The 15,176-nt window shown below is 37.1% G+C and overlaps 2 protein-coding genes across 3 annotated transcripts in view; one reads left to right on the top strand and one right to left on the bottom strand.

The window, feature by feature from the left end:
- LOC131983176 (pentraxin-4) overlaps window positions 1–15,176 on the bottom strand; it is a 90,238-nt gene that overhangs the window by 29,120 nt on the left and 45,942 nt on the right. The gene's annotated exons all lie outside the window — the stretch shown is intronic.
- On the top strand, window positions 2,298–8,075 carry si:ch211-157c3.4 (Lipopolysaccharide-induced tumor necrosis factor-alpha factor homolog-like). Its single transcript, XM_059347868.1, has 5 exons — window positions 2,298–2,350; window positions 5,978–6,018; window positions 6,130–6,213; window positions 6,660–6,834; window positions 7,958–8,075. The coding sequence occupies exons 2-5, from the start codon at window positions 5,982–5,984 to the stop codon at window positions 8,073–8,075; spliced, it is 414 nt and encodes a 137-aa protein (XP_059203851.1). The 5' UTR covers window positions 2,298–2,350; window positions 5,978–5,981.

Genomic DNA, 15,176 nt, shown 5'->3' with positions numbered 1-15,176 from the left:
AGCTATCAGAAGCGTTCGAAGGAGGTTCAAGCAGTTATTAAATCCAAGGGTTCACTTACTTTTTCCACCAGCACTATGAATGTTTAATGGATGTGTTCAATACAGACATGAAATATTATGTGTTTGCGTGGTATTAGGTTAAGCACAATGGCCCTTAATTATCAAACGAGCGTACGCCAGAAAGTGAGCGTAAAGTGAGCATAAAGTGAGCGTAAGATCATTTCTATGCACAGCTCGGCATTTATCACTTTGGACGTTTGCGGAGGGTACGATCAGACTATAGTATTGATGCCTGGAGATGATAAAACTCTGCCGTGTTTAGTTCTTTAATAGTGACAAACCAAAGTATGTTTAGGCTATATTATTTATCATTAAAACATAATTTAAAATAAATACTCCCTGCAACCATTAAATTCTTGAAACAGAATACTAGCTGAGGCTATTAAATGTTGTTGTCTTCTGCTATTTACCGTTATCTGGCTCGGACACCGGAGCGTCAGCGTCTCCTTCACCACAGGTGCTGCCAGAATAGAAACATTTCCAATCAGCGATGCCACACGCTCCTCTGACTGGGACATCATTTTTAGTAAATGTAAAGAGTTGAATAATATATCTCCATAATAATAATAACAACAACAATATTTGGATATTATATAGATTATTAGGCTTCAGAGCCGGCCTGAGGCATAAGCGAACTAAGCGACTGCTTAGGGCTCCGTGGCCACTAGTGGGCCCCACAAGAGCAATTCTAAAAAATGTTTTATTTTAATTTTATTTCATGTATGAGTGATAATATCTATATGGTCAAAGATATATTATTGTAGAAAAACACAATTCCATGTCAACAGAGTGCTGCTGCTGATGTAGGCCTAGTGAGTCTTACTGCCTCTCTTTAAGCAGCGGTAATGTTGCCTCCTGCCGTGCAGTGCGCACTGCTCATCCAAAGAGCAGGTAGTTGGAGGCAAAACAATGTTGCATCCTTCAGTAGCAGAGAAAAGAAAGAGGAGAAAAAACGCCAAGATAAAGGTATGTTTGCATGTCTTGGTAATGGAATGTTTATAAAAGATATTTGTGTAGCCGTTAATAGCAAATTAGCTAGTTAAAAACTAGAAAAATGTGTCTTTTAACTGGCCGGTTAAATAGCTTAATATTCATGCTAACGTGTTTGTATTTGAGTAATACTGAGCTTAACTTTGCGTTGATTCTGGGAGTTGGCCCTATATATTTCGGCTTTTTCTTTGGGCTTCAAAATAAAGTTTTTGCTAACGTTTGATAGAAAACATTAATTAAAACATCACCTTGTTTGCTTGTACGCGTGGTGCTAGCAATATGTTTCGGCATCCGGCTACCACTCGTTTCTACGCTCCTTTGATAAATGAGGGCCAATGTGTGTGTCTAGACTTAGATGCAGATCAGATTTTATGACAAATTATTGCAGAAAACTAGGTCATTTCAAAGGGTTCACATACTTTTTCTTGGCACTGTATGTGAAATTTGTTCTGAATATGAAGAAAGTTTGAACAACATCACCATCATCACCTTTCTGGAACATGTGTGAGCTATGAAATTCCAGGGGATTATGAGTTAACTATAATTGTATCATTGACATGAGTAAGTGCTACAGGGGGGTGCAGGCGTCAGCGTGGCTTCTCTCTAGGTCTTCCGGTTTCCTCCCACAGTCCAATGATATACAGCTTTGGTGTAATTGGTGACTCTAAATTGCCCGTAGCAGTGAATGAGAGCATTAATGGTTGCCTGTAACTATGTTTCAGTCCTGTGATAGCCTCTCGCCCAATGTCAGCTGGGATTTCCTCCAGCACCCCATGACCCAAGTTTGGAAAAGCGGTAAAGGATAATTAATGAAGGAATGAATACATGACATTAATAAGTGTGACAAGCACATTTAAAGAGGTTACTTTCTTAAACAAAACTAAAAAAATATGACAGAGATCTGGATCATGGCAACATGTGTGTTGACTCAGCAGGGATAACATTAAATGAGAAAAGTTGTTCAACTGGGGAATAAATAATAAAAACAAGACAGAATGCCCATGTACCTCACTGAATTATATTCCATTGTGTTGTTGTATTTTGAATTGTCATCTGCTGCCTAAATTGTGTGTTTTCCTTTTCATAAATAGAAGCATTTGCACCATTAATGGATTCAGATTAGGCACAAATTGGAACCTAAAGATGACCAGAATGCAGGAAATAAAGTCTTGGGTGGAGGATGGAGTTGTGGGCGTGTCTAAGGAAGGTACAGGTGACAGAGGTGGCTGTCACAGTTACAGTCTGTCTTGACTCTGCTTCAGTTTGCACCTGCACATTCTGACTGCAACACTCAACCAAGGTAAGAATGTCAAGAGATTAATATGAGTTGTAGAGACAAAAGGATTTTATTGTGAAGATTTGGATTGTGTGTTTCTTGAGTTTGTAAGACAGGATTTAAAACTGAAGACGTAAAAGGAGTTAATGTTTATGGGTGTGAGGTTGGAAGGCATCAACAATACATTGAAGGCAGGAAAGGAGTGGTAGTTATTAGAAAGTTGAGATTGAAGAATAATAATATACTTGACCACAGTTAATTCATTTGTGACCTAAAAGTATATTTTATGGTTGATACTGATCACAGTAGCAACTTTTTTAGGCTTCAGCTCAGCGTGCAGCAATATTGATGTTAATTTTGATGTTTATTCCTGGTCGATTTTGTTATAGTTTCTGTTATGTTTCTTTATTTTTTTATGGAGGTTTTCAAAAGTACATAGAGTCTTGAGTAAAAATGTTTCAGAAGCATGTATCAAGGCTTCAATATGTTTAACATTTAATATTTTCATTAAGTTATTCAGGTGCGACTGAGGTTGCTGTGATTTTTTTCCGGCTAAATATTTTATGTAAAGACTAGTTTTCTTAACTCTTAAATTTAGTTTTACAAGAGTGGCTTGAAGCGGAGAGAACCACTGTAGCTGAGTGATCTGGCGATAAAATAATGAAGCATGAGAGTTAATATAAGGCAGCATGATGAGCTGAAAGGAAGGCAGGTGTGACTAATCAGAAAGTATCAGGAACCAGGTAAAAGAATGCAGGGTGCCGCACCCACGCCACAAGTACAGCCCCAAATTTTCTAACGAAAAAAAACAAAACAGAATGCAATCATCATCATTTGCTAATCCTTTGAAACACAAATTTAATTGAGATTAAAAGTATTTAATTTAAAACTGTACAAAGACATATTATTTCATGATCAATCTGTGTTTGTAGTAATACACACTCAATACAATTTGATACACTCTTGCTATTTACGTATTACACAGCTTAAACAATTGGGACTACTTTTTGGAATTGGGGTCGTACACACCGGATTAAAGTGTGGTTTAGGGTGTAAACTTTTCTAAATGAAATCTAAGTCATCCTGCTAAGCATCAGGAAGAGCAGGTTCCACTGAACGCAACATCCGTGATCGACTTTCTGGGAAACGACCAGCTATTTAAAAAAATACACCTAAAAGTCTAACTTCACACCCCTGTTTGTTACAAGCATAACACAGAGGGGAGTTATGCCTCATAACTGGTTTATTAACTCGTTTTTTAGTTTATCAGTTGTAGCCAAGTCTTCCTCCATCAATCCACTCCCAGACACATGCCTCAATGATGAAGCTTTAGAGAAAGCACACAGTGTCTGAACTAAAGTCAGGTATTGTTTTATTAGCATCACCTAACTTCCCCCTTTGTGGTTTTAAAGAATTTCTGCAATGTCGCAGATGAAGCTGCCTCCATCTGCCGTTCTGATGACAGAAGCACCAGCATAGAAACTATTGGGTAAATTTGTGTGAGGCATCAATGACACACAGAAAAGCATGCAGCTTGGTTGCATTCCTGCAACAACAAGGGCCTCACTGTCCAACAAATCTTTAAAGGCCTGTTTGAGAATGAAACCCAAAGACTTGGTTTGAAGGTTCAGGTTATGGTTAGAGAGAGAGAGAGAGAGAGAGAGAGTGTGTGTGTGTGTGTGTGTGTGTGTGTGTGTGTGTGTGTGTGTGTGTGTGTGTGTGTGTGTGTCTGTGAGGGTGGGAAAGAGCAATTAGTGTTTTTTGAGTGGGTGAAAGAGAAACCTGGCAGGCGTATACAGACAGAATGTTTTCCTGTATGAGGTAATTATATTAAACTTGTGACATGACAACAGAGCAGCTTTTTGATTGTGACAAACAGGAACAGCCTGTGTTGCAGTGTTAAGTTATTGATCTGGGAGAAGGTGCCCTTCTGTCTCTATAGGTAATTATTAGGCTCTGGGGGCTCAGGTAACTGCTACATATGAAACTAAATTGCATAAGGAATCCATTTGTACCAACCATGACATGCTATATTGTCGGTAAGGAAGCTTATTAACGATCCAGAGTGAAAATGGCCTTGTCACAAAAAAAAACCTGAAAGGGCCATTTCCAAAGTGACCCCTTGACCTTTGACGGTCACTGTAAAATGACCTGTTGTGACCTGTAGGATAACCACAGCCTCATTAACTAGAGACCTAGAGCATTCAGAGGATGTGTGGGTTTATTGACAATAAGGGGGTTTACCAGGAGTTTCCAGAACAAAAGTAATCGCTGTTGAATCACCAAATGTACCAAATCTGTGGTGTTCTTTAAGGTCTTGGTGTCTTAAGGTGGTATTTTGATGGGGATTTTTGACAACTTTTATCAATTCTTGATTCTTGAAAAAGGCTGTGCGACAAGTGGTATTAAGGGCACTTTTCCTTAGTCTCATTTCAGTACCAGGTGAAAAAAAGAGTGAGAAAAGGAGGGGAGAGAAACCGTAAACCGAGAGTTAGGGATGTAATGGATGTTAAAGTGTTTATTTATACAGGCATAACATAAATAAACCTAGATGTAAAGAAACCTAAAATGTATTATGATTTAATAAAATACATCCATGATGTAAGTCAGGTTATATGAATAATTCTGGATGACCGCCTGAGTTTATTGTCATCCAAGTATTTCACACCATGTCCGACAGTCATGAAGAATGAAATGGTATTTATTGTGAGTCCACCATTTGACATGCACAAGTATTTATGGGATAGGATGCAGCATGAATATAAAATATTTAAATAGTATTAATCTGTTTTCCCTCCACTGTTTTGTTCGATTCTCTGCGTTTTCTCATGAAAAGTGTTATACAGTCTTATTTTACATTACAGTCACATTAACAAAAAGATGACAATTCTATATGATGAGCCATCAGCAAATAGAAAAATGAAAAATAAGTCAGGTGGGATTTATTGGTTGAGGTTTGGGTTGGGCAATATCTACCGAATCAGCATATGACGATGTCCACATTGAAACATCACAATGGACGAAGATATCAACACCGCAAGTCTTTAGTCACCATTACGGATAAAAGGATGTCTGTCATCTTATTAATTCTTGAGTGTATGAGAAATAAGTGCACAACATACACTAAAAATAAGCATGTTCTTAAAAGTTTGAATTTGTTTTAATTAATTCTCTTCTACTTTATATTTGTTGTTGTGAGTAGCCACCATCAGTCGCACTCGCAGAATAAGATTAACATTAAATAAATCAGAAATGTTGCCATTCATAATCTTAATAAATGCCACTGCGGAATCCAGCACCCAGGTGTAGGTGCGGATGGGGAGTGAGGCTTTTAAATCACAATGTTACGCTCAGTGGTCACTCACCCAGAGAGACTCTTGTCCAGGCATTTTCCTCTCAGGGATACTGACAAGAAACATCCATACCTGACATGTTAGTTTTTAGTCAAACTTTGGCTCCATCAGGTGGCAGAAAGCAGCATCACACGTGTCTCATGAGGGGGAAAGGCAAGGGGAAAATATTGTTAAAGTACTGAGATAAATTTTAGTTATGTTTCATAGGGGATGGGTGTATTGTTTCTTCACTGAAGAAGAGCAGCATTTTTAACTACCTTTTTTTGTTTGTTTGTTTGTTTATGCTGTCTTTCTGCAGCACAATGAGTGCAGGGGAAGATCCTCCCTACATCACACCAGGTAAGCTAAAACACACCATGCTCACACACACACACACCATTATTGTAATTATCATCAATTTGTCTCCTTAACTCTTGTTTCTGTATCCCATTTCATTTTCTTCTGGTCCAGTTAAGGGACAAGATGGCATGCAGGTTTACCATCTCCACACCCCATTCAGTCCTCCCCAAACCAGCAGCTCTACTGCCACGGCAGGTAAACTAACACCTCGTGTTTCACATCCTGGAAAATCAAAAATCTTAGCAATAATTTGGTGTGCTGGACCTTATGTCAGAGATACTGCCTTATGAGCATGTTAGCCAGAGTAAATAATGAAAATGAGAACTTTAAAAAGTCACGGTCATTTACCTATTTTAATGTGATGAGGCAAATATGCTGCTGTGGTGCCTGAAATATTATTCTACTCTGGTCTTGTGTTTCCTTGTATTCTTTTCCTTTTTTACTAATGTTTTTTTGGTTGGAAATTCACTTGTGATCAATCTGGGGGCATATTATTGTACTGTATAATACCAATGCTGTCTACTCTATTGTTGTTGTTTTTACATGAAAACTAAATTAAAAAAAGTTGAATCACAAAAAAAAAAAATCAATAATTTGGTGCAGTACATAGTTCATAACTTGTCTGTTTCCCTCCCCTTCAGATTCAGGATTTGAAATTGGAGAAGGCAAAAGCAAGTATGTGAGTTACGACACGGCGCTTGGGCGTGATCCCGGAATGACCACCTGTACTTCCTGCCAGCAGCAGGTCATGACCAACGTCACCTACAAAGCAGGGACGTACGCCTGGCTGATGTGCTTACTCTTCATCTGCTGCGGGTGAGTGTGTGCTTAAGGGCATCCTGTTGGTTTGGCCACATTAACCAATTAAGAGGCCGTTGGGCCCCTACAGACTGATGTACACAATATACATCTCTGTGATCTTCAACTCCCTATTCAGTACAGTGCAGACAGCAGACTAATGCCACAGTTGAAATTGCACTGCCATGGGACAAAATATCAAACAAAGTTTAAATCAATGAATCAAAATGAACAAGTCACTGCTGACTGACAGTAACCCTGGGGGTTTTGAAGCTTCAAGCCTGTTTTGAAATGAATTCAAATGGCTTTTATATCGGGCTGCCTGATTTGGAAAAAATATCTAATTGCAATTATTTTGTATGATATTACAATTGCAAAAATCATTTTTGTCATCATTATTCTAAATATATATATTAAATAATAACAATACATTCAATTTGTATAGTCATTTTCTAGTCAACAACACTTTTTATCAAAAATAAAATAAAAAAAGAGCAGTATAGAAATTAATTAGTCAAAAGAAGGGAGGTTGACCAAACCTTTTAATTTCTATTTTTGCTGAACGGAGCATAGTCTTAACTAGGGTTGTCAAAAGTATCGATACTCAAAAAAGTATCGATACTAAAATGTTGTATCCGGATACAATACTCATTTTCAAAAGTATCGAGTATCTGAAGCATGTTATCATGGTTGCAGTTTCTTTTTTCACAACTGTTTTTTATTATAAATATAAATATTTAAAGCATTTTTCTTGTTAATAAAAACATTTCTGTAAAATTTTGGGGTCTTTGTTTTTATCCTGGTGGTATCGAAAATGGTATCGAGTATCGAATATTTTCCTGAGTATCGGTATTGAGTTGAAAATTTTAGTATCGTGAAAACACTGGTCTCAACACATTTGGGGCAGCATCTGTGGCTAAAATGAAAAAATATATATCTCACGCAAGATTTTCATTTCATTAACACCTTGAAATATTGATTGCAAATAAGGTAATCCAATTTCAGATTTTGACCTCCTTCACACCCAGATCATTTCTCGCTAAAAAACGACAAATGTAAAATCAAAGCAAAGCAAATTATTGCATACGGCTTCACACACTAACTGTGTGTGTGTGTGTGTGTGTGTGTGTGTGTTCTGCAGGTTGGTCCTGTGCTGCTGCCTGATTCCTTTCTTCATGAAAAACTTCAAGGATGCATACCACACATGCCCCCGCTGCAACAGAGTGCTGCATGTTGACAAGAAACAATGCTGTAAATGATGAACATGAGGGCAGGAATGGAGCCACAGAAATAAGAAATAACTTCCTGTTACCTTTGTCTTATCAGTTGCACCATTATATGAAACTGAAAGGCTGCAGTTCACATGTAACTTATTTCTACGGATGAGCCACTGCATTGGCCAAAATCAAACATTATATTATTAGCAAACAGACTGGGAGTTATTGTGTTGTCAGAGCTTAAATATCATGCTCACTTTTTTTTTTTTTTTTTTTTAAAGCTCTGGCAAGTTAAATTAACCACAGCCCATGCACTTTTTGGGAGCTGTTTTAATTTTGTCCAATGTTAGAAATAAATTTCTCTATTATCATTTTCATAAACTTCTGCATACATTATGTTGTTAAAATGAAGGCTTGTAAATAAACTTTATCAAATACTATATGTTTAAAGGGATTGTTAATTTTAAATCAAACAAATGAACTGTTCATTTATAGGGATTATCACAATTTATGCCTCCCAGACTGTAAGAAACATCATAATGATGCTTTCCTTGGATCATGTGTGCTAACGGGCCACTGTGCAACAACAATGATGGTTTTACAGTCAGGGTCACATATGAGTTGAAAAGTGATGGAATGATATGGTTTTGACCCTCCTGTCTAGCAGGGGAATAAATGCACACGAGTACAGGACTCCAGCTGCCTAACTTTTGTGTTTTCCTTTCCATAAATAAAAGCATTTACACCATAAATGGGTTCAGATTAGGCACCAATTGGAGCATAAAAATGTAGAGGATGCAGGAAATAAAGGTCCTTTCTCATGTTGCTTATTTTATGGGTCCATCCCATGTCCCTTATTTTATGTCTCCTCTATCCTCTATCCTCGCTTGAACCGGAAGTTCTTTTGCGTGCACCATCTTTACGACCATCCCAAAACTCTTATTTGTGCTCGGAGGATAGAGGAAGCATATGGGAGGAGCGAGGATACATGCGAGCATCCTATGCACAAGTCTTTTAGCGGTGGCCCCGCCCCCGGACTTGACATCGGTTGCTGATTAGACGCTACAGCTGTTCGGACTGATCTTATACATGGCAACATCGCTGTAATTTCAAACCGGAGTGAAGACAGATCACAGATTTAAACTCAAGTGTGTAACCACAAGTTTTATATTTTATTTATATGATCCGCCATGTAGTTAAAATCTGTTTTATTGTGACTCTGAACAACAAAAAGACCACAAACATATTTTTACATTTATAATCAATTAAAAGAAAGATTTATGTTTATTGAAATGGTTATTTCCTCCATTCAGATTTATTATGGATATTATTAAAGTAAAAAAAACAACAACAGTAGAGAGTATGTATCTGTCCGTCAGCAAGAAACACTTTTACATTGTTTGTAATTTTCATTTAGTCCCACATGAGGCTGATCATTCCTGAGTGTAGGTTTGATCTGAGTGACATCATTTACCTTTTTCCTTAATCATCTAACTTTTTTTTTTTTTAGAATATTTTATTTTTTTTCAGTTTTCAATTCAACAAGATATACATGAAAACACAAACACACAACTCCAAACCCTCCCCCAACCCACCCACAAACTGAAAAGCGAGAGAGAAAAAATAAATAGATAAATAAAATTAAATAATGTAAATACTAATGATATAAAATTAATAAAAAAAAATAAAAATAAAAATAAAAAAAATAAATAATAATAATAATAAAATAAAATAAAAAACGGTCGAGAGGCAAGGAAGACAAGAGTAAGCTCTGACAACAAAGAGAATGCAAAAACTACAACCCGTCCACCATAGAAGCTGGCAATGTGTCCATAGATGCTAAATAGGGCTGCCACATCTCTGTAAAAGTATTATAATCATTCCTTAGTGTATATGTAATTTTTTCAAGTGGAACACAGCTATTCATTTCTGAAACCCATCTTCCTATAGAAAGTTGGGAATCAGATTTCCACGTGATGACGATGCACTTCCTGGCAACGCACAAGGCCAGTGAGAGAAACCTCTTTTGAGCTTTTTTTAGTCGTGCATCAATATTTGTAGTATCTCCTAATAAGCAGGTTTGAGGATCTAATGGGAAATATGTAGTCCTAGGAGTTTTGTCATGATGTCAGATAAGTCATGCCAGAATGTGTTAAGTTTTGTGCATAACCAAGTGCAGTGTAGGAATGAACCCTCCTCCATACTACATCTAAAACACAGGTTGGATATCTCAGGTTTATATTTATGTAATTTCTGCGGCGTAAGATAGGTTTGATGAAGAAAGTTATAATAAGTCAACCTGTATCTTGAATTAAGAGTGGCAGTTAGACTTTTTTGACACAATTCAGCCCAGAGCTCTGTACCCATTGTCACACCCAAGTCAGACTCCCATTTCTTCCTTGATTTATGTAAACCTGGTTTTGGAGCATCAACCATTAAGAGGGAGTACACTTTTGAAATAAAACGAGGTGTTTTACCCTCATGAAGCAGTCTTTCCAGATCACTGAGAATGGGTAAAGTCATTTCAGGTCCCAAAACAGATTTAAGAAATGATCTTAATTGTAAATAACAAAAGAAGTTTCTGCTGGACAGATCATATTTCCTCCTTAGGTCCTCAAAAGAGATCAGGTATCCATCCTTATAACAGTCCTCCAAATGATGAATCCCTTTCTGGTGCCACGTTTCCAGGATCTTATTATCCACTGACATAGGTATGTGGTTTCAATGGTGTTCTGGGTGAAAATATATTTCTTAGTCCAATATGTTTCCGGACCTCATGCCATGTTTTGATGATATGAGTCAAGACAGGGTTGTCGGTTCTTCTGGAGATGGTTGTAGGTGTCCATTTATAAATAAAGTCTGCAGGAAACTTTTCTTTAAGAGCATACATTCCAATTGAGATCCAAGGTGGAACATTTTCCTTTTCAAATAAAAAAGAAACGAGTCGCATTTGGGCAGCCAAATAATGCTTTTCAAGGTTAGGCAGTCGAAGACCCCCCAGTTTATAGTCCCATGTAAGTTTTTCCATTGAGACCCTTGGAGTCTTACCATTCCATATGAATTGTCTAATTGTCGAATTGTCAGGTTTTTAAAAAAACTGGATGGCACTGGAATCGGTAAGGACTGAAAGAGGTACTGCAGCCTTGGTAGTATATTCATTTTAATGCAATTTATTCGGCCGATCAAAGTGATAGGTAAATTCATCAATTTCTGTAAATCCTCTATTATTTGATTAACTAGTGGTAAGTAGTTGAGTTTGTACACATTTTTAAGGTTGTTATCCACCATAATTCCAAGGTATCTTATCCCGCTTGGAGACCATTTAAATGGACCTCTTTGCTGATTTTCAGTGTAGTCAAAATTTGAGAGTGTGAGAATTTCACATTTGTCATAATTGACCTTATATCCAGAGACAGATCCAAATGCATGCAAAACGGTTTTTAATTTAGCAAGGGAATCAGATGGTTTTGTTAAATACAGAATTATATCATCTGCCATAAGATTAATTTTATGTATCGTCTGGTCCACTTTCACACCCTTTATCTCTGAATCTTGTCTGATTGTCTCGGCCAGAGGTTCAATAGCTATAACAAAAAGCCCAGGGGATAAGGGACATCCTTGTCTGCTCAATCTACTGAGGGGGAAGGCAGTGGACATCTGTCCATTAGTAATTATTTTGGCCTGTGGTTTCTTATACAGCGTTCTGACCCAATTAATAAAATAGGAGCCAAATCCAAATTTAGATAGAACCTTGAATAGATAGGGCCACTCAAGCCTATCAAAGGCCTTTTCTGCGTCCAGGGTAACGGCTATACTAGGTTCAGTACTGGAGGTTGTCATATGAATAACGTTAAGTAACCTACACATGTTATTGGCAAAGGATCTCTTCTGGGTAAAGCCAACCTGGTCTCGGTTTATTAATTTTGGTAAGAATTTACTCAACCTATTTGCTATAGCTTTAGAAATCAATTTATAATCTGCATTCAAGAGTGAGATTGGTCTGAAAGAGGAGCATTTTAAGGGGTCTTTGTTTTTTTTATGGATCACTGTAATTATAGCCATTGAAAATGAATCAGGGAGGCTTTGTGTTTTAGATTATAGATTAATTACATCCATAAGGAGAGGTATAAGCAAATCCTTAAACTCTTTATAAAATTCGGGGGGGAACCCATCCTCCCCAGGTGATTTATTAGATTGCAGTGTAGCTAGAGCGTTTTCAATCTCTTTGGAGGTAAATGGTGAATATAATCACCTCTGGTCGTCCTGACTATGTTTAGGCAACTCAATATTATTTAAGAATGTATCTATCGTGGACAGATCTTCTGGTGATTCCGACTCATATAAATGAACATAAAACTTTTTAAAGGTTTCATTTATTTCTTTTGGGTTCTGTGTAATACAGCCTTGTTCATCTTCAATTTGGTTAATCGTTTTTGAACTTTCCTCTTTCTTTAATTGCCAGGATAGGACTTTATGAGCCTTCTCCCCCAGTTCATTGTACCTTTGTTTTGTTCTCAAAATATCTTTCTCAGCCCTATAAGTGCATAACGTATTATACTTGAGTTTTCTTTTGACCAATAAACTGTATATCTTCTTATCCCTATGTTGTTGAAAGTCTTTTTCCAGCCCAAGGATTTCTTTCTCTAATTCTTCCACTTCTGCTTCATATGATTTTTTAAGTCCTTTTGTATATGAGATTATTTGTCCTCTTAAATAAGCTTTTAATGTATCCCATAGTATGAAACTATTAGGGGAGGAAGGACAGTTTGTTTCACAGTATAGTTTGATTTGATCCCTGACAAATTGACAGAAGTCACTTTTTTTGAGGAGGGTGGGATTCAAACGTCACCTGTACATGCTGGCCATTTTCTCAGGCATTACTATAGACAGAGTGAGTGGAGAATGATCAGAAAGTATCCTTGGCAAATAATCAGACTCCAATGCTCTGTAAGCCACATGTGTTGACAGTAAGAAAAGATCATTCTAGTATGTGAATTATGACGGTTTGAATAAAAAGAATAGTCTATGGTTTGGGGATGTATTTGCCTCCAAACATCTGTTAGATTTAAATCTTTCATAAATGATAGAGTAGTTGAGGCTGACTTAGACTTTGCGTTGGAGGTTGCTGATTTGTCCAAAATTGGGTCTAAACAGAAATTAAAATCTCCTCCCATAAGAATATGTCCACAACCCCCTGATACTTTAAGAAACATGTCTTGAATAACGGAAGTGTGATCACAATTAGGGGCGTAAAGATTTAGTAAGGTCCACGATTCAGAGTAAATTAGACAGTTTATTAAGATATAGCGGCCTAGTGGGTCACTTATTGTGTCCTGAACAGTGATGGGAATGTTTTTGTTGATCAAAATAGCAACTCCTCTGGCTTTAGAGCTGAAAGATGAAGAGAAGACTTGGCCAATCCATCCTCTTTTTAATCTATTGTATTCCTGCGCAGTAAGATGAGTCTCCTGGACAAAGGCTATATCTGTTTGAATCTTTTTTAAATATGTTAACACCCTCTTCCTTTTAACGGGTCCTTTAAGACCATTGACATTAAAACTGACAAATTTCACCACCTAATTCATTTGAAAAGTTTAAACATTTGACAGTGACTTGCCTTGTAGCCTCTCAACAATAGGCTTAAAGAAAAAATGCCTCTCTGGAAACAAACAGAAAAAAATAAAATAGAATCAAAACCTCCCCATTCCCATGTTCCATGTTCAGGAGACACAATCATGTTCTAGGATATTAAATAATGAATTTCTCGCCAGGATTGTCTATATACAGACAAAAATAAAAATGAAAAAATATATAATATAAAGGCATTCCCATGCCCCTAAACAGGACACAGTTCACAGTATAAATACACAATGCTGGTTGTTATTCATATGCAGCTGACGCAAAGAAATGATCCAAGTGAGGGAAACAAAGATGCAAATAAGAGAAATGAGAAGGGGCCAAAGTCTTGGGTGGAGGGTGGAGTTGTGGGCGTGTTTAACGAAGCTTGTGGAGGTACAGGTGACACAGGTGGATGTCAATGCTACAATCTTGACTCTGCTTCAGTTTGCAAACACTTACACATTCTGACTGCAACACTCCACCAAGGTAAGACTGCCAAGAGATTTATAAATGAGATGTAGAGACAAAAGGAATATAGTGTAAAGATTCAGGTTTTGTGTTTCTGCCCACACGTTTAGCTGTGCTGCTCCTCCAACAGAAGTACGATCCTTGCCAATTGTACCTCTTTGTAAAGGTGTATCCAACAATATATAATACAACACAAATTATTATTATTAAAGGGGAGAAATAATTGACCCAAACTTTTTTGGAGGAATTTACACTTAATTGAGATTTAATTTATTTAATTTAAAACTGTACAAAAACATTACATGTAATGTTCAAACTGATGAACATTTGTTTTTCTAGAACACCATTCTGAATTTGATTCTCTCTTTTTATTTACGTTTTATACAGTTTACACAGTTGGGACTACTTTTTTTTAACTGGGGTTGTTCATGGGCTTCGGGCCAAAATTTTTCTGAATTATTTCAGTCATCCTGCTAAGCATCAGGAAGAGCAGGTTCCACCGATTACAACATCGATGGTCGACTTTCTGGCAAACCCCCAGCTATTATAGAAATACACTTAAAGATCCTAAAAGTGTTTTTACTAAAAGTCATTTTCAACCCATCCCCTTGCTTTGGGATGTCTTTAGTTTGGTACAAGCATAACTCAGATGGGAGTTATATCTCATAACTGGCTCCTTAACTATTTTTTTAAATTGTATCAGTCATAGCCAATTCTGCCTCCATTAATCCACTCCCAGACACCTGCCTTAATGATGAAGCTTCAGATAAAGCATGCAGTGTCTGAGCTGAGGTCATGTATTGTTAGTTTTACTTTACCCTTTGTAGTTTTAAAGTATTTCTGCAATGTGGCAGATACATTTTTAGGAGTCGCACTCAGAAGCTACATCCATCAGCCTTTCTGATGACAGAAACACCAGCATAGAAACTGTTGGACATTGGACCTTCTTTTTTAATTCTGCTATTTCTTGTCCATCTATTTGTTTCATGCAATCTGTTTCATGGAGACAGAAATACTGTTGTGATTGGATTTTCAACATTGTTTTACATTTATATA

The sequence above is a fragment of the Centropristis striata genome, chromosome 13 (genome assembly GCF_030273125.1).
Source record: "Centropristis striata isolate RG_2023a ecotype Rhode Island chromosome 13, C.striata_1.0, whole genome shotgun sequence".
In the NCBI taxonomy this organism is placed as follows: domain Eukaryota; kingdom Metazoa; phylum Chordata; class Actinopteri; order Perciformes; family Serranidae; genus Centropristis; species Centropristis striata.
Note: the sequence above shows the minus strand (reverse complement) of the source record. Positions and strands in the feature narration are given on the sequence as shown.

What these genes read in the sequence shown, in the direction of transcription:
- si:ch211-157c3.4 (XM_059347868.1), top strand. Translation starts at nt 5,982, where the DNA reads ATGAGTGCAGGGGAAGATCCTCCCTACATCACACCAG. An exon ending in CAGCTCTACTGCCACGGCAG is followed by an intron (nt 6,214 to 6,659) that starts GTAAACTAACAC and finishes CCTCCCCTTCAG; the next exon opens with ATTCAGGATTTGAAATTGGA. An exon ending in TTACTCTTCATCTGCTGCGG is followed by an intron (nt 6,835 to 7,957) that starts GTGAGTGTGTGC and finishes TGTGTTCTGCAG; the next exon opens with GTTGGTCCTGTGCTGCTGCC.